Source organism: Ruditapes philippinarum, unplaced genomic scaffold, assembly GCF_026571515.1.
Source record: "Ruditapes philippinarum isolate M1 unplaced genomic scaffold, ASM2657151v2 ctg6308_1_1_1_1, whole genome shotgun sequence".
Lineage (NCBI taxonomy): Eukaryota > Metazoa > Mollusca > Bivalvia > Venerida > Veneridae > Ruditapes > Ruditapes philippinarum.
Window position 1 is genome coordinate 49,757 of NW_026856902.1, and position 20,755 is coordinate 70,511.

The 20,755-nt window shown below is 32.5% G+C and overlaps 2 protein-coding genes across 3 annotated transcripts; both read left to right on the plus strand.

The window, feature by feature from the left end:
- The first annotated feature begins 1,643 nt into the window (after positions 1-1,643).
- On the plus strand, positions 1,644-6,657 carry LOC132748081 (uncharacterized). The gene is made up of 7 exons (XM_060737626.1): positions 1,644-1,781; positions 2,724-2,891; positions 3,210-3,302; positions 3,519-3,600; positions 4,050-4,208; positions 4,383-4,492; positions 5,690-6,657. The coding sequence occupies exons 2-7, from the start codon at positions 2,733-2,735 to the stop codon at positions 5,762-5,764; spliced, it is 678 nt and encodes a 225-aa protein (XP_060593609.1). The 5' UTR covers positions 1,644-1,781; positions 2,724-2,732; the 3' UTR covers positions 5,765-6,657.
- A 4,514-nt stretch (positions 6,658-11,171) lies between these two features.
- LOC132748085 (5-hydroxytryptamine receptor 3A-like) lies at positions 11,172-18,328 on the plus strand. 2 transcript variants are annotated; one of them, XM_060737629.1, is made up of 4 exons: positions 11,172-11,394; positions 13,612-13,874; positions 14,436-14,582; positions 16,447-18,328. In XM_060737629.1, the coding sequence occupies exons 1-4, from the start codon at positions 11,346-11,348 to the stop codon at positions 17,329-17,331; spliced, it is 1,344 nt and encodes a 447-aa protein (XP_060593612.1). In that variant the 5' UTR covers positions 11,172-11,345; the 3' UTR covers positions 17,332-18,328. The 2 variants fall into 2 exon arrangements, with proteins under 2 accessions (XP_060593612.1, XP_060593613.1); XM_060737630.1 differs by lacking the exon at positions 11,172-11,394 and adding an exon at positions 12,114-12,761.
- Positions 18,329-20,755: the final 2,427 nt, after the last annotated feature.

Consider the following 20,755-nt stretch of genomic DNA (forward strand, 5'->3'; position numbering starts at 1 on the left):
ACATATGCCCGTATACAATTTTCCTTTCATGTTTGTTTTTTCAGAACTCAGTTTTCAAACTAGCTTAACGAGACAGACTCAATCAAACCGAGTCTGCAATTCTCTTGTAGTTTTGTTGTGATTAATGCTTCCGAGGGATCACTATGCTTCCAGATTTTTTTACGTACGGACGAACCCCTATCGCAATAAGCTGCCAACTATACAAATGGAGACATAAAAAACTCATATACGACAATCAGCTAATATAATAATTTCCTTCTCGAACATCACATCAATATCACCACTATCATCAATTCAGCTGCTGTTTACGGATAATGTACTTGTGTAAGCTTCCCGTAGAGATATATCATAAGAAGTTTATAAGTTTTATATTTACAAACCTTAAGGAAGAAAGGAAGAGATTTGTTATCTTTTATCTGTGATATTTTGACAAGACAATTATAACTCTGTAAGGAAGATATTGTAATATGAGGGTCTATAGCAAAATATTCTGTTCTGTGTTTAATTTTGTAACATCTAAAGTTTTCACTGCTGTGGTAGTCTGGGTTTGTCAGGGGCTGCGTCCTGTGAACGTTGCCTTTGCCTTGCCGATCTTTATTTTCGTTTTTTTTTAAATAATGGTATTTGTAAAACAAATATCAAGAGTATTTGGTCTTAATGAATCACATATTCAATTACTAAGAAGAAAAAAAGATTTACAATTTAGTCTGTTTGACGAATAGGAAATGAAGTTTTGACTGACTGTTCGTTAAAGAATGCAAAACATTATCGAATGTTAGAAGTAACACATGAGCCGCGTCACGACAAAACCAACATAGTGCGTTTGCGACCAGCATGGATCCAGACAAACCTGCGCATCTGCGCAGTCTGATCAGGATCCATGCTGTTCGCTTACCAACTCTATTACAAGAAGAGAAACTGATAGCGAACAGCATGGATCCTGCTCAGTCTGTGCGGATGCGCAGGCTGGTCTGGATCCATGCTGGTAGCAAACGCATTACCTTGGTTTTGCCGTGACGCGGCTCATATTACTCAGGGTCGTCAAACGAATAAGCTGCAGAATCAAACTCATTATGACCTGGTGGAGCAGCTGGCACTCTAAAGATGAACAAAAATCAATCTAAAAGGTAACAACTCTATCACAATCTGTGTATCTTTACTAAGATTTTTTAATGACAAATCTAATTATTGAAGCGACCAATGCGTATTCTGTCTGACCACAAGAAAGATTGCTGCCTTCGTATATGGCGACCAAAAGTGTTATGAATTTCAACATATAATGTCCAAGCTCTTACAGTCTTGATGAATGCCTCCTCGCTATGCTAATCTAACTTTTTATATTAGAAAAAGCTAAACAGTTTTGAAAGGACAATTTTCTATGTAATTTACCAAATATCAGCTTTGCATGGGCTTTAATTTAGCTACGATCTTTCCTTAAAATAGACTTCTTGCGATTGAAGTAAACAACTCAATTAAGAAAGGCATACTTTTCAATTTCTGTTAGAATATTTTGGTCACTATTTTGTACAAATAATTTTCAAGAAGTGTCATGCATAGTGGCACCTATACATAAAAACAATTAGTGACATAAATTTTGCAAGACCCTTGTTTTCAAGCTGTGTTGATTCATAAAGCTAACTACTTTGTTTAACTTCCGGGAAGTTTACGTAACTTTGAAGGGCTATAAATGGAGATGTGTTGGAGTTTATTTAAATAGAAAAAGATAACATTTTAAGAAGTACTTAATAGCTAAGTGAGCAGTACATTTTAAGTCGATAAAGGTAAGTCATTAAATATTGTATGTTGTATTGTTATTTTATATCGAATGTTCAACAATGTCTTTCTTATGATTAGCATTACTGTAACACTGCCATATAAACATTGAACAAAATCAAACACTGTTTTTCTTTTGTGAGAAGGCGTTATCATATACTACATGGGTCTATGACAATACTGGTACTATTTTATGGACATTGTTTCACTGCTATATAAAATTGACGGTTTTGTTTTATAGGAAAATTCATTATTTCACAAAGAATTTACTGACATATTACATTTAACATTATGTCAGAATAATTAAACACCGAGTACGGACTCAGCTTTCATATATCGTTATCAACGAATATGTTCTACATTCGTTTTGATCGTTAACTTGCCACCGAAACCTTTTCTAATACTGTACTCTTGATAATGGATAGGTATTGTACATTGCACTTTGTTTTTCTGGCAAAAGTATAAAATAAAGAGTCATTTGTATAACAAAGCAGAGCAATCGATTAATAAACGGAAAATGTATGTAATACTTTCTGCACAAACGTTAACATTGTATGTAAAAAGGTACTTAACAAAGATAGATATATTGATATATTGTCTTCACATTTGAACATGTGGACATGTTCATGTACCATTCAAAGCACATTTAATTCAACAAAATATGGCAAAATTACATGAAATGGCAAACAAGAAGAAAGAAAAACTTTAAAAGACAAAGATGATCGTAATTAAGTAATGGAAAGAAATCATGAAATAATAAAGTCAATAGTATTTAATATTCGCAAATACTCATATGCTTGCTTTCTTTATAACAATATTTAATACAACAACATAATATCGTATATATGGCAAGTTAATTTAACAAATACGTATTATAATTTTGTGACGATTTCACCTATAACACTTTAGACTTGACAAACAATGGTCTACTCGTATAAGACTTATTGCAGGAAACAATCATGGGAATAATCGTTCCAGTCCGTGACTCATTGCTAGTTATCATACTGTTTGTTATGTGGCCATCATGTCATGCAGATGTTTGCTGTTTTCCAAAACAGCTTGAAGGACAACTAAGTATGCTTTATTCAAGAGCGACTGGTTCTGACTTATTTACTGAGGTAATCAATAGATCAAACATAATTTTCTATCTTGTTATTTGCATTTTAAATAGAATCAGAAAAAATAAATTTCTCTTTCAACCTTTTAATATAATTCTTACAAGATGCATTAATTTTTACCCCAATTTATTGTCATTACACAAAAAATCTTAATATTAATCAAAAGCAAAGATTGCATTGAATTCCTTTACATATGATTGAAATGGTGAACTTAAAAGTTCATTGATTTTTTTCAAAATAACATTTTGTCTTCCTTTACAAAATAGACAAAAATATGATCTAAGTCTACTTTTTGCTTGCTGTTAATATATTTAACAGATAAATATGGATGGTTCGTTCGACTGGACAAATAAGAGAATACGTGAATATATTCCTGCCACTGGTTATTTACAATTACTCTTCTTCGGAAAGGTTTGCATAATTATCTAACGTTAAAGTGTTACGTCTATTTTTTGTGTGTTATCTTATTTTAATTTGTTTGAAAGTGTCAAAATGTTTATGTTTAATTTTTCATGTCTAAGGTAAATCTATAGTATTGTCATTGCTTTTCAAACTGAAAATATAAACGTAAAAGACATTTAATGAATATACAAAATAAACAGTGTAAAATAGTTTCATGTTTTACAGGGAGTTGGCTATTTCATCAAAAATTCAACCTGCCAGGTGCAAAAACTTTCGCCATTGTCAGACAGCGAGTTTTGTGTCCCTGGTAATATTTTTCCTATTTTATCTAAAAGAAAATTTTCATCATTATTCTTGTAATTGTCATCGTTCCATATCTGCCATTGACATCATATCATTATTTTTCATTTATTGACTTTCATTGCCTTACTTAGCAATTGTGAAATCTAGTCTTATTTCTTTCTGCAAAACTTTATTGTTGTTTGATTCCTTCATGTCATAAGAACAATAATTAATCAATTTCAGATCCTTATGATTGTTTTTGTGTGTGTTTGACAAACTGAGGTTAAGTACACATAATTCTCTTATTAGAAAAAAAACTTTTGCTTAATAAAGTGACTGTAGGTAGCGTTGTTTCTTTAACAGGGACAACAATTATCTTATGATTATAATTTGGTCGGTTTGGAAGTGTTTGAGCATGTCTCGTGTTGAAGTCATCAAAGTCAAATACAATGTATTATTTTTTTTATATAAAAGACAGAGCTAAACGTATGAAGAGTTACAAAATTGGACTGAAAGAGAAGATGACCTTTACTGACTACGTGTTTTCACCAGTGAAGAAGGGAAACATAGGTCAACAAATACGGACAATTACTGATGATTGCGTGCCTGTTGTGGATATCTATTTCATGAACCGTAAGTTTTATACTAACATTATCTTATGTAATGCACTTGAAGGTACAATATCATTATAAGCACAAAACATATCTTACTAGGATGTTTCAATGTTTCTACTTTGTTAAATGTATTAGATATGATACTAACAGATATTATACAAGTTAAAAAAGTTTTTTTTCTCTATCATTCTAGGGAACAACTACTTTGAAATGGTGACGTATTCATATCAGAATATAACACCTGGTATCAAAGACGAGAAGGTGTTTAATGTACCTAGTTTCTGTAAATCAAGTGTTCAGAGGGTAAGAATGATAAACATTTTGTATACAAAATGTATATGTCACTACTTTCAACTCTATAAATAAAGAATAAGAAATAAAAAATCATGTGTTTGTTTAGAACAAATGTCTTGTTTGGTGTTCTGCTAGGCTCCTTGCCGGTGGTCCCGTGTTGCTGAGTTGTGTTTATTGAATTCCGCCCTTCCTTATTGATCCTGTTTTTAACATTTAGTTCATTTTTTTAAAATTATGTTGTGTTCAATAATAGAAATAAATAAAATAAAGGACCTTCACAATGAAAACTAACTCATTCTGGAAAGACAGGTGCATTTGCATAACAGTTGTTTAAATTTAAATTAGACTTCTATGTTTCTTACTAATTGCCAATTTTACAGTTATCAAATTCTTATGTTGAAACATGCTTTAGCCGGTACGGGTAGGGTGGGGTTGAATATTGGGGAAGGTGAGCAGTAGCTTGCACTTTCCAATACCGTCCGTATCAGGCCACACCAAGCCTGCAACACTTCAGTTTGGTGGTTTTATGTGTGTTTGGGATTCCGTTTTCTCTATGTTAGTTATGGTATGAAATTTTGAAAAATACACACGTGAATTTGTGTAAGTACTGTGTACCTTATGACACTTACATGACATAATCATTAGTTTTAGGGGTTTTAAATGTGTCTCATTTTGCCTGAAATAACATTAAGTGAAAATTAACTTAGTTATAAAGTAAAACTAGAACTAGAAATGATCATTGGAATTAAACAGTTGCTGATAGTCCTGTGTTTGGGGTGGGTTAATTGAATGCCGCACTTCTTTGTTGATTTTGTATTATTTTCATATTTTATTTTCAATAGAATTTTTTAATGAAAAACGGCCTTTTTTCTTTATGTTTCGACGAATTTAAATGTTTTTACTTGCAAATATGCATGTAACTGAAATACACTGTATACAATTGTTGTTTTATTTTGCGGAAAATCATGCCTTCTATTTGGTATCGTGCATGACTTTTAATGAACTGCTTTATTTATTATTTGCTGCACTGTTGTGCTTATTTCCGGTGGCGAAGCGTTCATTGAATGTAACTCTTCCTTGTTGATATTGTTTTCATGTTTTGTAAGCGGGAGCGTTTATTGAATGCCTCCTTTCCTTATTGATCTTTGGTTTTCAAATTCTGTTTAAAACATATATGTTCAATGACTTTATTTGTCTTTTTTTCAGATGGGCAACACACATGCTAAAGAGAAAACAGTTTTCTGGAACTCGTTTGGTTTCAAGGATAATTCTTTAGTGTAGAGCTCTCTTTTAAATTTATAACGTTTTTTGTCACATTTTTATCACAATTTTAAGCTGTCTTATAATGTATTATCAAGCAAAAGATAAGTAGAAAACAATCTTCCTAAATTATCAACATATGATTCATGTTTGAAGTTTTATCAGCTCTGATACACATGCAACTTTGTTTCCTATTTGTTATTGTATCATTTTTTTTGTTTTGCTTCCTTGTGGTTGTAAAAATGACATGCAACCTAATATTTTCCTGATGCATTCAAACACTTCATAAGACTAGCTTAATCAGCTTCCCCTGCAAATATTAGCAATCTTTGAAAGATTATTTCATTTTCCTGTGTTAGTGTATAAATGATGAAGTGTCACTAAGCACCATCAGTTAAAATGGTAAAGAATAAGCGACGTAAAACATACGAAGAATAGCGCACTGACAATTGAAGCACTAAAGACACACTTTGATTTCTAAGCATACAACAATGTGTTGTTTATTTTACTAAAACAATATGCGACAAAAAATTAAAACTATTAACTAATGATCAAGCATTTATATTAACCTCTATCCTTAAGACAACAACGATAGCATGTCAGTGAACCTTAAAGAATATGGGAACATAAATCAACTAGGAAGTGCGGGATTCAACCGAATAAAAACATAAACAGGCACAAAGACAAAGCAAAGACGAAGTTCATTGTTATTAACAATAAAACAAAGAACTCGATAAGTCTTCATTAATAAGGGATATAGTAACTATACAGAGGATATTTGTTTGTTATGCATTAAGATCAAAATATATTTCACAGAGTAAACACCAAATGTATTATTTTGACGAGTGACGTAGCTTCGAGTGAAAATACATGTATTAAAGCTTGTCTTAAATAAAATCTTACATACAAAACAATTTTTGTTCTGTTTATTGCATGCTTTTAGGGGTTTTAACTCTCATTATTGAGGTCATCAAATCATAACGTTACCGTGTTCTTATTAAAAATACTTCTGTAAACGTCTTCGAAATAACGTTATATTTTTAAAAGGATATGTGCACATATGCATGTGCTTCTCCTAAAACTGCACATTTTACATACAGGGGCGTGTATATCTGACGATATTTCTACTTATTTAAGATATAATTCTTTTCATCCGCATTCAGATATAGGCTACTTTGAAAATTATATTTATAAATGCGAAACAATAACCAACAAATCCTAGCATCAAACTCCGAAACAGTGCTATTAAGCCGATAAACACCTGTTACTTACCTCACAGACCTCCTGATTTTGCCACTGAACACATAGAAGAAAGAAAACCGGTGTAAAACAACCAATAAACACTGGTTATGGACATGCAGCTGTTCTTTTTCCTCCCTCGAGCAGCACTGACATAAAACAATACAATCCAGTCCGACACATTATTTTCAACTGTTGAAAAATTGATAAAATAATTATTTAACACTGAAGTGAAACAATTTTCCTCAATGTCATTATCTTTTTTTAAAATTTTGTTATACATTAGTGACAGTACGGTGCAAAATACAACAGCCTTATATGAAAATCGGCATAAACACCGCCGAGACCGAAATAACTTCATAAATGGCAAGCCAAGCTATCTATGTATCATACATGTAACATGTAATACATGTAAATGCAAAATAGTATGCTATTTCTTTTACATTGACTTCTGGTAAAGTTAGGGAACATGCTTCGGTATTTTCCGGTTGCATGAATGAATAAACAGGATATATAATTCTGATAAAAGAGTATCCTTTTCATAAAAAAGTTTCATGTCTTAACTCAACTAACGCCAGGCTACTTTCATTCTTCTCGATTTAAAGAACTCGAAAATTAATGCAGAATAAATCTTGTTTAATTGTTGAGAAAGAAGGTATTTGTTTTGTCACATAAAAAACTAAAATTGCCATAAATTACTCAGGTTCCCTAGCGCAACCAATAAATCAGGATGAGAATGTTCTAAAAAATAAAGTAATAAGAGTTATCCGAAATTGGAGTTAAGAAACATCAGGGAATTTACTGATTCATTGTGACACATTCATTTCATTTATCAGGATTTACTTCCGTGCTCAATATTGTCCACCAATTTCGTTTTAAATTCATTCTGATTTGTTTAAAACTGTTACTTTTTTATATAGACCGGAATTGATTATCTCAAAAATGGACAAAGTCTTGAAAGATAAATATGTAGAGTATACATAAATTCTTCAGCTTCGGTACATTTGAATTTTTGTGAAACTTATATTTCAAAGTCGGTAGATATCACCGCGTTAAGATAGCATAATAAAATATTAATAGATAAAAAGTCAAGGTTGCTCCCATCTGATGTTTAGGCTTAAAGTTAATACCATGTTATGCGACTTAAAGTTATAACATATGATTAATACATGAAATGAATGTATGGTGAATTGTTGAGGACGAATCATTAAACAAAATCTCGTGTCAAATATAGATAATTAAAGGCGACACCGTGCAGTAAACCAAAGACATAGAAACCACTTTTTCCTACCATTATGAATATTAGATTGATCAAGAAGAGAAGTATGTAAATATAAATGCATATACAACGTTTTTTTGTTGTTCAATATTGTGAAAACACACACACGCACGCACGTACGCACGCACGCACGCACGTACGCACCAACGCACGCACCAACACACGCACCAACACACACACAAATGAAGGTAATCGTGTAAATATACATTTTAACTTTACATTGAAAATCATTTAAAATCTGTGTTTATAGGTCACTCTACATTGTCTATTCGAATACTGTATGCGTAGGTAAATAAATTCAAATGTTGGTTTATATCGACTGAAGATGCACCTTGCCGTCAGCCTAATACAGCAACGTCTGCCAAAATGATTGCCAAAGTGAAAGAAATACTTGATACCGAGGCAAGATACACCACAATGCAAATGGCCAATATCGTATGTATTTAATTTGGAGTAGCTCCTACCGTTCTCAAGCGTGATTTGAAAATGAGAAAGATCTGCACTACTAATTTTCTGACCGATGAGCAGTTAAAGGATCGCGTGCAGTGCGCTCAGTTGTTGCTTAAATAGAACCAAATTACAATGCACGGTCTTTAGCAAACATGTCTTCATTTTTATGAGCCAAACCGAAAACACAAAAACAAGATTTGGGTTACAAAATATGACAAAAAAGGCCATGCATTGTTAATAGGAGAAAGAAATGTATTAATTTTTCTTTACAACTCAGAGACCCATCTTTGAGGTTGCTGTTTCCAAAACCTAACAATACGTCATGGCACAATGCTTCTTTAGTGCAAGATTTTCTGAAACAGATAAAAGTCATTATGCTCCCCCAACCTTTCTATTCACCTGGCCTTACCCTTAGAGACTTGTTTTGTTGTCAAAACTAAATAGAAAAATACTTTTTAAGTCTGAAATTTATTCAATGCAAACTCCTCGGTTCAGCAATATTCTAGTGTCTTTATAGTAAACTTCCTAAAGAAAACTATGAAAATGGCTTTCAAGATCTATACAAATTAAGATTAAAATACAAATATAAGAACGTAATTATACACGTGCACACCTTTTAATTGATGATAGCCCACTTTATAACATAATAACGAGTTTTCCCCCAGCTTTCTCACTGTATGTATTATATATTATCCGCGCTTCCGATATACACTATCAAATATATAAGTGCAATGTGTATGACTAAATTAAATATATAAATGCCAGTGCAAATACTTAAGTTGCACTTGGATACTTGAATCAGTTGACAGGGAATTACGTCATCATCATTATTATTATTAATTTATTTATTTACTGGATTCAATATATTAATATACAGAATTGAGATACCCTTTTTACGATATTGGAACTTCATTATATTCAAGGTAGAATGCACACTTTTAATTTATTATAATTAATTACATATACAAGTGCCGTGTGTATGTTTAAATTAAATATACAAGTGCCTTGTGTATGATTTAATTAAATATACAAGTGTTACGTGCATGATAAAATCAGATACACAAGTGGCACGTCGAAACTTTAATAAGTTGACTGTATTTATAGCAAAAAAGATTTTTTTTTACAAATCTATAAAGATACTGAATTTAAAATACCTTTTATAAGTTACAATAACTTTATGATATGCATGGTAGGATGCAGACTTTCAAATTTATGACAGTTTTCTTAACGTCCACTTTAACAGCAATTTAAGTTGTAAGTTGAAATTACTACCTAGCAATATCGTCTGCTTTTTCCCCTCTATGTATATTTTGTCAGCGATTTCCCAATATATTTTATATTGTGCGACATATGCATATGTAAAGAGTCGCTATGTTTATGTGTGTGAACGTGTCCGTCGCACCTGTATATTTTGACTTCTTTTATCAACAACTGTTAAGTCAACTCAACTGTCCAAAAACTTAAAATATTAAATCATATAAAAACAAATGAGTGAATGGACCCCATCGATAGAAGAAATAACATTTTAGTGAACGCACCCAACTGTATAACGTAGGATTATTTTAGTGAATGCACTTAACTGTAAGACGTAGAATTATTTTAGTGAATGCACCCAACTGTGCGACGTAGAAATATTTTAATGAATGCACCCAACTGTACAACGTATTAACATTTTAGTGAACGCACCCAACTGTATGGCGTAGTATTATTTTAGTAAATGCCCCAAACTGTGCGACGTAGAAACATTTTAGTAAATGCCCCAAACTGTACGACGTAGAAACATTTTAGTGAACGCGCACAACTGCACGACGTAGAAACATTTTAGTGAACGCGCCCAACTGAACAACGAAGTAACATTTTAGTAAATGCCCCAAACTGTACGACGTAGAAACATTTTAGTGAATGCATCCAACTGTACAATGTAGTAACATTTAAGTTAATGCACCCAAATACACAACGTAGTAACATTTTAGCGAATGCATCAAGAAACACAAAGAGTAACATTGTAGTTAACCTCTCCGCCGAAGGAAGTGGCAACGGTGTTGTGAACGTATCCAACAGTAAGGTGAAGTTCATTGTTGGAATCGCACTCCATTGTAAGATGAAGTAACAATGTAGTAAATGCACCCACCTGAAGACGTAGTAACTGTGTAGTAAACGCACTCAACGTAAAAAACATCTAGATAAAACGTGATCCCTTTCAAGCATTAAAATCATCAAAATTACATGCAAATTACAAGACATTTATATATTATACATCGTGGACTTAAGAGAAATTGTAAATATATAAATGTTACCATTAACAAATTCTTTATGTGTAAAGTCGTAAAAGTGATTTTCTCACACGTCTATAGTTTCAATATTTTGAATAAATTTTTTGTAAACCTGTTTTATGATTTCAAATAATATACCGTGTCTTCCGTGGTATAAAACATTCGTCAGGTAAACTAGATAGGCCAATTTAAATTATGCGCATATAGAGTAAATCTTGCACAATATCTTCTATTGAAGATGTAATGGAGTTGTATCTTATTTCAGCAAGACTTAGTGTATTCATAAAATTACGATGATCTTAGATGTAAAGGTGTAAGTAAGATATAAAGGAACTGGTGTGTGCGTTACAGATTGGATCTCATGAGCATCTTACAGTTTGAGGATAGAATTAGTGGATTTAAAATGAAACGTATGTAATTCAGTAACATTAAAAAATAATGGACTGAACGATTTTTTTTTTACATAAATGGGCTTGAAAGAATTTTTTACTTTTTTATGCAGGTCTATACTAATTTGTGTGCAAAGTATTACAAATAATTTGTTCACGTATCTCTCGATTGTACAAAGTGACTATATTGTAACAACAAAAACATGTAGACTCATTTCTGTCTCATAGACTAAGCAATTTACCAAGCTGACCTGTGTTATGGAGCTCTTTTAATTCTCAAACAATGCATGAACTGTCTTTTCTTGGTTATTAGATTTAGGTTTTAAAACGGTACACGTTGCAAATTAAGCTTCACCATCTTTTGCTTGCTGGCTATTAATCAAGTAATACTGACTTAATTAGTTGATTTGTATGAAAGACAATATTCCCCTTTATTTACGAGGTTTTACTTTATTTCAAATTAGACACTGCTCCGCATCTAACAAACTTTAAATGTTTTTTCTTCTTCAGAAAAATGTCGCATTTATTCCGACGCTTAAAATATCTTTAATTCATTCTCAACATTTTAGAACATGAACAAAATGCACTAATTGTAACATTTATAGAAATGTTTTATTATTGATACATTCGATTAGTTTATTTTGTTTGGCTTACCAACATAATTAAGGTCATATGGTGCCTAAGCAAGAATTAAGATGATTTTTGGAAACCTCATCGATGAGTTTTTTTGTTGAATTTCCAAAAAACATGATATTTTTTCGTTTTCTGAAAAATTAAAACAAATCTTACAGTATAATATTTTGTTCTGTCTTAAAATTAGGAGTTCAGACATAAAGAGCAGTACCTATCCGTTACATGTAAAGAGAAATACGAGTGTGAAAAGTTGTCTTTACCAGTGCAGTCCGAATAAACATTTTTATATTTTGGGAACCGTGCTCCAGATCACGATATTTGTTCATGATTTTTTTGACATACTGCACTTGATAACGGAGATGATATACCACGATACTCATGCCGAATTAACAGAACTGCTTGTATTCTGTTTTTAGAATTAAGTACATATCTGGCGATTAAAAAAAAGTAAGATTTTAAATTAGAAGTCAACTTTGATCTCAGTTATGTCATATAAACATATGTGATGTTTATATACAAGCCTATTATATACATAAAATCCCTTCTTCATACGAACATTTTCCAACATTTGCCTATCTATTCAAAATATTGTTTATGCTATGTGTTGGTGAATACTTGTAACAAAAGCTGCTAGCTGGTGAATTTGTGATAGATCACATCCGTGATGGGCCTCTAGGTAAACCAGTTAAAGGGTGAAATAACCTTGTATATTGTAAATTCGATGAAGCGAAATGGGACACTCTTTGTACGCAGAGGTAAGAATTTAAATACCATGCATGTTTATCACGATTATAAGGTTACATGAAAGAGGTGTAATACAGTAGTTTAGACTGGATTCGCATATTCAATGATTGAGATATACAGATATTTTCAAATAATGTGATTGTGTTAATTGAACCGTGTCTTAAACAAATTTTGCATGGCACGATCATACATCAAAAATTAAATTGATAATCAATATTGAAAGGCATTGTTAGCCCGGTTTGGGAAAGATGCGTTTAAACGCTTGTCAGAACAGAACAGAACATATACTTTATTTAGAATGACACAGATTACAATATACAAGTATAAAGTTACAGCCTCACCTACATCCCGGCAGAGCCCCGATAGACGTCCGGGGTGATCCAGGGCATGATATAGCCGGTAGAGCTACGGCAGAGCCCAGGTGAATGCCGGCAGAACCCTGGAAGATGACGATGGAGCTATGGTTGATCCCGGTAGAGCCCCGGCAAAGCCCGGTTCATTTCAAAAGAATCACGACAATTTGCGATGATTTCGCTTTGTATTAAAACCCTTCCCATATCCCTTTTATCCAAACTGTAAAAGCATAAGAAAACAAGTATAGAGATTTGAACGAAAATTTCCTTTTGTTGACGAATGTATAATATAGCCGCGAGATTTTATTGCATAGGGAAAATCATGATTTGCGTTTCTATTTCAGTCATGATAAAACACAAACAAAATCTAAGAACTGCGACAAAAAGTCATCGAACTCAACAAAACCTGTAAGTGAGATGTTGGGCATTCGCATTACCAGTTATCAACAAACAATCACATTGGCTACGTTAAACAGATATTTCATAAGGCATATTTTGTATTTTTCAGGATATATGGTTGTGCTATGTATGACTTTTATATGGACGTTACTTCTGCTTTGTCCTATATCAAAAGCGGAAGAAGAATATGATCTTCCGAAGATACAAGATGTCCAAAAATTGTCTGTTAACCTGTTGATGAACTATAGTAAACATATTATACCGTCGAGGAAGATGCCATTCAATATCTCAATTGTAACTTATCTTGATACACTCGGAAATATTGACGAACTAGAAGAAATGTTATCCTATGTCTTTTGGCTAGGCTTTTCCGTATGTATTTCGTTACAAATTTTTAATTCATTTTTATGAAATTATGATATCATTAAACTTAAATGGATCTTACTCAGGTCATAAATAACATCCCGTAACTTTCCTTTATTTATTAATGTAACCAATACATGTTACATGGAACTTGCAGTGAATTTTGTCCAAATTGTTTGTAAACATTAAAGAAAAACACATGTGTTTTTTACATATTTATAACAGATAAGAACATTTTTGATTTCAGGAATGTCTCAATATTATATATTAAAAATCATTTTGAACCAGTACAAGAATTAATATAAGAGCCGCGCCATGACAAAATTGCGACCAGCATGGATCCAGACCAAACTTCCGCGCAGTCTGATCAGGATCCATGCTGTTCGCTGTCAGTTTCTCTACTTGTAATAGGGTGTGTAAGCAAATAGCATGGATCCTGATCAGACTGCGCGGATGCGCAGGCTGGTCTGGATCCATGCTGGTCGCAAACCCATTATATTGGTTTTGTCATGACTCGGCTCATATGATTATTTACGTTTATTTCAATAATTCACCTTTTATTATGTCTAGTGGAAAGACGAAAGCATTAAATGGGATAAAAATGACACGGACGTAGAATATGTAATGTTACCTTGGAGTGAAGTATGGACTCCCGTCCTTCGTGTTTCGAATCCACATTCCGAAATTAGCAAAAGCCAGAATGTTGACCGTTCCTATGTGAGTATTTTATGTTAATTTATAAAAATTTAATATGATATAAGTTTGGTTAACACACATGCCTTCTATCTCTTTTAAGTCTCTTAACACTGGTTCTTGTTGCTGGGTCGTATGGGGGTTGCGTTTATTGAACGCCGCTTTTCCTTGTTGATTTTTTTTATCATATTTCATATTTTAGATAGCAGCGATTTAAAAGCATTAATTACAGTTAATTACACTTGACACTGGATAGCCCTTATTCCTTCTTAAAAGGGAAGCCAAAAAAAAAAGACAACAAAAAAACTAAACATTATTCTATGCGAATAAAGGAGTCAAATATGAAACGAAATGCAGCAATTTGCCAAGACCATTGCTTTTGAATTGAGAGAGTATCTACATGAAAAAAATCGAATCCGTCCAAAACGGCAAAATTGTGTAAGTTACCTCACAATTACCAAGAAAGGTGCAAGTAAACTTCATCATTACCATGATTTAATGTTGAATTTTGCTTAAGCCGGTGCTAGGGGGCGTGGACGGTAACTTTCATTGTCCATTTCCGTCAATGCACAGGCTTAATCAGCAACATTTACAATCTGTTGATTTTGGCGTTCTTAAGGGATTCTTTATAACTCTCTTCCTTTACCGACAACGCCCCTTAGCAGCGGCTTAAGCAGAATGGTTATGATGAAATTTTGAATTTCGAAACATGTGTTCATACGGCGATTATCATGGAACCTTCAATGTGACTCAATCAAATAGTGTCTGCAATTTTCATAAAATTATGTTGTGATTAATGCTTTAGAGGGATCGCACTTGCTCTATATTTTGTGTCGTGCGTTTTCAAAAATGAATTTGACATGAAGTCATAAATACTTTTAGATGTACATGTGACAACACGAGAACGTACGCGCGTAAAGACGGACAAGGGCAAACCTAAATTCACCCCTCGCCATAATGGGGGCAAACATATGTACGATATTGCACATGTTTACCTTTAACATGTATCTTATTCATGTCATTACATTAAATGGAAATATGCGAAATATATAACTGAGAGAAGGAAATGCAAATATTTCATGATAATATTATATATAATTTGTATTGGTAAGTGTAAAGTGTGTATAGTATAGAGTTGTTGGTATACACAGAAATGATATATGAATCTTATGAAAAGAAGCGAGTCAAAGATACATTCAAAGTGTTATGATAATATTAACTAGGGAAGCCGGTACTAGGGGTCGTAGACGGTAGTTTGGGCTTGAGAGTACTGACAATGAATAGGCTAAATCAGACCGAGTCTACAACATTTTAACAGTTCCAATTGCCGTTTTTACGGTCTTTTTGGATTCCTATTTTCTCTCGATTTTATTTATTTTTTTATTTTCTTCAATTTTACTAGCAAGTGTGTAAAATAAAGAGAAATAAGACTCAAAAAGAAAGTCAAAACGGCAATATTGTAAATAATGCAAACTCGGTTTGATTGTGCCTGTTTTGAAACAGATATGCGTGTTTCATAAGCAGATCAAAATGAATGTTAAACATAACCCATCTTGATGAAAACGGTTACCCCTTCTTATTTTCAATGTGCTTAAATGGTCAATAGTTTGTCAAACAATAACTGATAGTTCTGTAAGTGTCTAATGAATGAACTATTTTGAAAAAATATTATAACGAACAGTTGCACATCGGTTGAGACCCCGACATTTCTAAATTTATATGAGCTTGGAACTTAGTTACTGTATCAAAAAGGCTTTAAATCTTCTTAAAATCATACAGAGGCAGATTGGTAACATTGCTACATTTTGTATAACTGATAAAGAATGAGGTATCGTTTTGGGCTTTCTTTCAGTTTTATTTCAATTATTATTACGTTTTACATTTTCAGGAAACTGTTATATACAGCAACGAAGGAAAGGCATATTTTCAGGAGCTGATGACAACTCGCACCACTTGCGACCTTGACATGACCTACTATCCATTTGATATACAGACGTGCCTAATTAAAATGTTTATCGTCGGACATCTTAAATTTCCATTCAGGATTGAAACTCGCATTAAAGATGAAAATTTAATTGGTGACAAAAGTCATGGCTCCTGGATGTTAATCAATCGCACTGTTTTGTCTAATTACGGCATCATGACGATAAAGCTTATGTTTGAAAGAAGACCATTGTTTCTACTGATTAATATATTTATGCCAATCATTGTTCTCGCATTACTTACACCAGTGGTATTTATTTTGCCGAAGAAATCTGGAGAGCGGGTTGGATATTCAATTACGATGCTACTTGCCATTTCAGTATATATGACCATTGTAAGTGAGCATTTGCCACACAACTCTCAGCCCATGCCTCTTATATCGGTTATGATTTTCATTTGTTATATGTTAGACGCCTCGATAGTTTTTGTAGTCATCATTAATACAAAGATAAATGCGATGAAAAATAGGGGACACATACCGTTTTTCTTTAGGAAATTTGTTCTTCTGACCCGAAAGCTTTTAACTATATTGACATGTGAGAAAGTCCATACTAAGCCCGAGGATGAGTCTATAGATGCACAGGACAAAGACTCTGGTAGTGAAACATTAATCGAGTTACAGAATAACATTGAACAATCTATTGACTTTAAAAGACCAAATGAAAAACACGACATCACGTGGCAAGATCTTAGCAATACAATTGACAAATGGTGTTTTGTGATAAGTTACTTATGCAAAATTTTGCTCCCTGTTATTTTCTTTTCAATATGTAAGACAAACAGTAGATGAAAACTGACTGATTTAATATTGTTCTTGAAGAAAGCATACTATATTTTTAGGCTTAATTTTACGGGGGTGGGGGGCACCAATCAGTTTTAATCATATGACGCCGACACTTGAAATATGATTTTGCCTAACCTCGGGTGCTACGGACTTTGGGACAAACCTACCACGCCTGCCGGAGCTAAGTGATACCTATACTCAGTAATTCGAACCCATCTGGTCGCCTTTAACAACAGTTGCTGCGATTCTAATGCGTCATCCCCTCAACCACACGTTACTAATATAAATTAGAATTTAACCGTACATACCACTTATATTGGAAGTCATGTAGATATAGGAGGCAATGAAGAATTAGATGTTTTAGCTAAACAATCATTAAATTTTAAAAAAACTGACTTATTGTTTCCTGCTTCTGATTTCAGATCGGCTATAAATAAACTCGTATCATCTGAATGAAAAGCAAATTGGGACAATGCCTTTTTTTTAATAAACTTCACGATATAAACCCATCTCTTGATGGGTTACCATCTCTATGTCTGCTAAACCGCCATGATTAAACAGTTCTTCTTCGATGCCGAATAGGACACACTAATATTACCCACTCTTATCTCATCACGAATGATAATGCCCCTTTCTGTGTAGCTTGTAATGAAAATTTTACTGTCAAGCATTTTCGTCTTGAAAGTCATGATTTTTCACATAGATTTTATTGTGTAAACTCACTCAAAGAACTCTTTAATACAATTCCATCAAAGACATAATTGATTATTTGAAAGAGATAAAATTGTATTCTAGAATCTTATTGGCTTATTCTTATTGTCATTTACAAAATTTTACATAACATTTTAAGCTTATTAAAGCATTCGACACGATATGGCCAGTTATGTGTTGACGTGCCGTAAAAATCCAAACAAACAAAAACAAATCCTTTATACAGTAAGGTTGGTTCTAAAGCTGTAACAAAATCATTTGATCACCCCCTAATTTGTCAAATGAATTAAGGTCTAAGTATTATATCAAGATAAGAAAGTCTGTATATAAAATCGTGGTCTTTGCTCTCCGGTAAATTTATTTTAAATTCAAGTATTTCATTTGTCACCCCCTAATTTGTCAAATGAATTAAGGTCTAAGTAGGACATTTCTGGCCACTATGTGAAAGTTTTATTAAATCTAGATAAGAAAGTCTCTATATAAGATCGTGGTCTTTGCTCGCCGGTAAATTTATTTTAAATTTAAGTATTTCATTTTCCTTTTCTCAATATATACATAAAGTGTATGTTAACTTCTCTTTGCTTTCCTTGACCATTATTGTTGAAGGAACAAACCGCTAAAAAGCTTGTTTCCAGATTTTAAGATATCATAGTGTTTAATTTGTCAAGAATTTAAAATCATATATGATAATTATTTATATTTGTTTAACAAAGAATGACTAAAGTTACATGTTAGACAATGATTTTGATGATTTATTTTATGTATTACTTTGAACTGTATTGCTTATTTTGTTATTAATGGTTTTATAATAAAAAGTGTGATTATCTTTATACAGAATTAATGTAAACTTGTGTTTTCCCCTGATCTTATGTAAAAGGAATATTCGACGGAAATATTCCTTATTAAGTATATTCCTCGAAGTTCAGACCATGGAGGTTCTCGCAAATATGATTTTTTTTTCATAAACATGCATGTATAGGTCAGTTGATGGTACTATTTTAGCATTATCCCTTGTCAAAAGTGTGGTACAGAAATCTTTGACTCGCGCCTGGTTTTTAAGATTTTGTATAATCTTTACACATTCCATGCAATTTTTAATATTGTAACACATGGTTTGTGGGTAACAATAAAAATATCGTCCCGAGGAAATTACTGTTACCCGAGGCGTAGTATTTTAATTCAAGGGATGATATTTTTACTGTTATTCACGAACCCATAGGTTATTTATTCTATTACCCCGAACAAATACTGTGATGATCTGAAATTGTCAACTTAATCTAACTATAACAAAAATAAACCAAGAGTAACAATAATTAAACTGTCCTTACGTTTTAAGTTTTAAGTATACTGTATGCCTACTTGAGAAGTTTTTTCTTTTATTCTTTAAGCAAGTGATGATATCTACCAGTCATAAACATACAATAAGCCTTGCTTTATTTAGAAAACAAAACACTAACCCATTTATACGGTTATGATCTGTGAAATATGATCCTTCTTTATCCAGAATTCTCTCAGACCATGGAGGTTCTCCGAAAAAGACAGACCTGCTACATGTACGTACAATACAGGAGGTGTATTAGTAAAAATTATTGTTACACAATTTCTAAACATTAAAAATTAAAAAATAATAAAAATTTATTTTCTTTACATTCTTATGAGGAAAGAAATGTAACAAACGAATTTAAACGTGTCACTGATTCAGTTCCTTTATACTTCAAAAACTCTGAGATACCTATTATTTGCTATAAATATAAGAAACCTGTTAGAAATATCATATTTAATTACAACAAAGTGGTCTCTGACTTAGACATTCAGTCTAATACTCCAACTACTTGAGACTGCAATACTTCTAATTTCTGTAATTCAGATTTTGGCCATATTATCACTGGTAATTTTGATATTATTGCAGACAAAAGAATTCGTAATTTATTCTTTAAAAGGACCTAAATACAGAATTCCCTCAGAAATTGAATTTTAATGCTTGTCGTTGTCAGATTGCTGAAACAATTGAGGATTTTTTCAAGTAAATGGTGTCGCCGTGAAAATGCTGATAGTAATGCTCTAGCTACTTGGAAACGTAACATTTTCAAAAATTATTGATTCACGTATTAATTTTTATCGTGGAAATGAACATCTTCTTCCACCTAAACCGAGACTTACTTTAAGACATCTGAAAAAGGATATTCTAGCTTTTCACTCAAAATTTGTTTTGGTACCAGCGGACAAGGCGGCTAATAATATCATAATTGTATGACGTATCCATTACATTAACGTTTTACATAAAGAAACTTTAATAGCACTAATGCGTATTCTAAAACTACTGCTATCTGAAAAAGACATTGTTAACAATCATGTTACTAATATTTCCAGTCTAAAAGTCCGAATCGATGAAAAAGAACTAAAACTTCCTATTATGTATTGGATTCCTAAATTACATTAAAAACCTTACAAAGCCAGATTTCATTGCTAATTCTACATCTAGCACAACAACTAAAACTTTCTATTTTATGACGTCTTGTTTGGCTGCCATTAAAACACATGTAATTAGATACTGTGATAAAGTATACGAAAAATACAGGCAAACATCTATTTTGGTCTATTAAGAATTCCGGTGAAATTCTGGATAAATTAAAAATTAATAAAACTATCGGGCTTCAACTGTCAGTACATACGATTTTTCTACCCTTTATACTACACTGCCACATAATTTAATTAATGA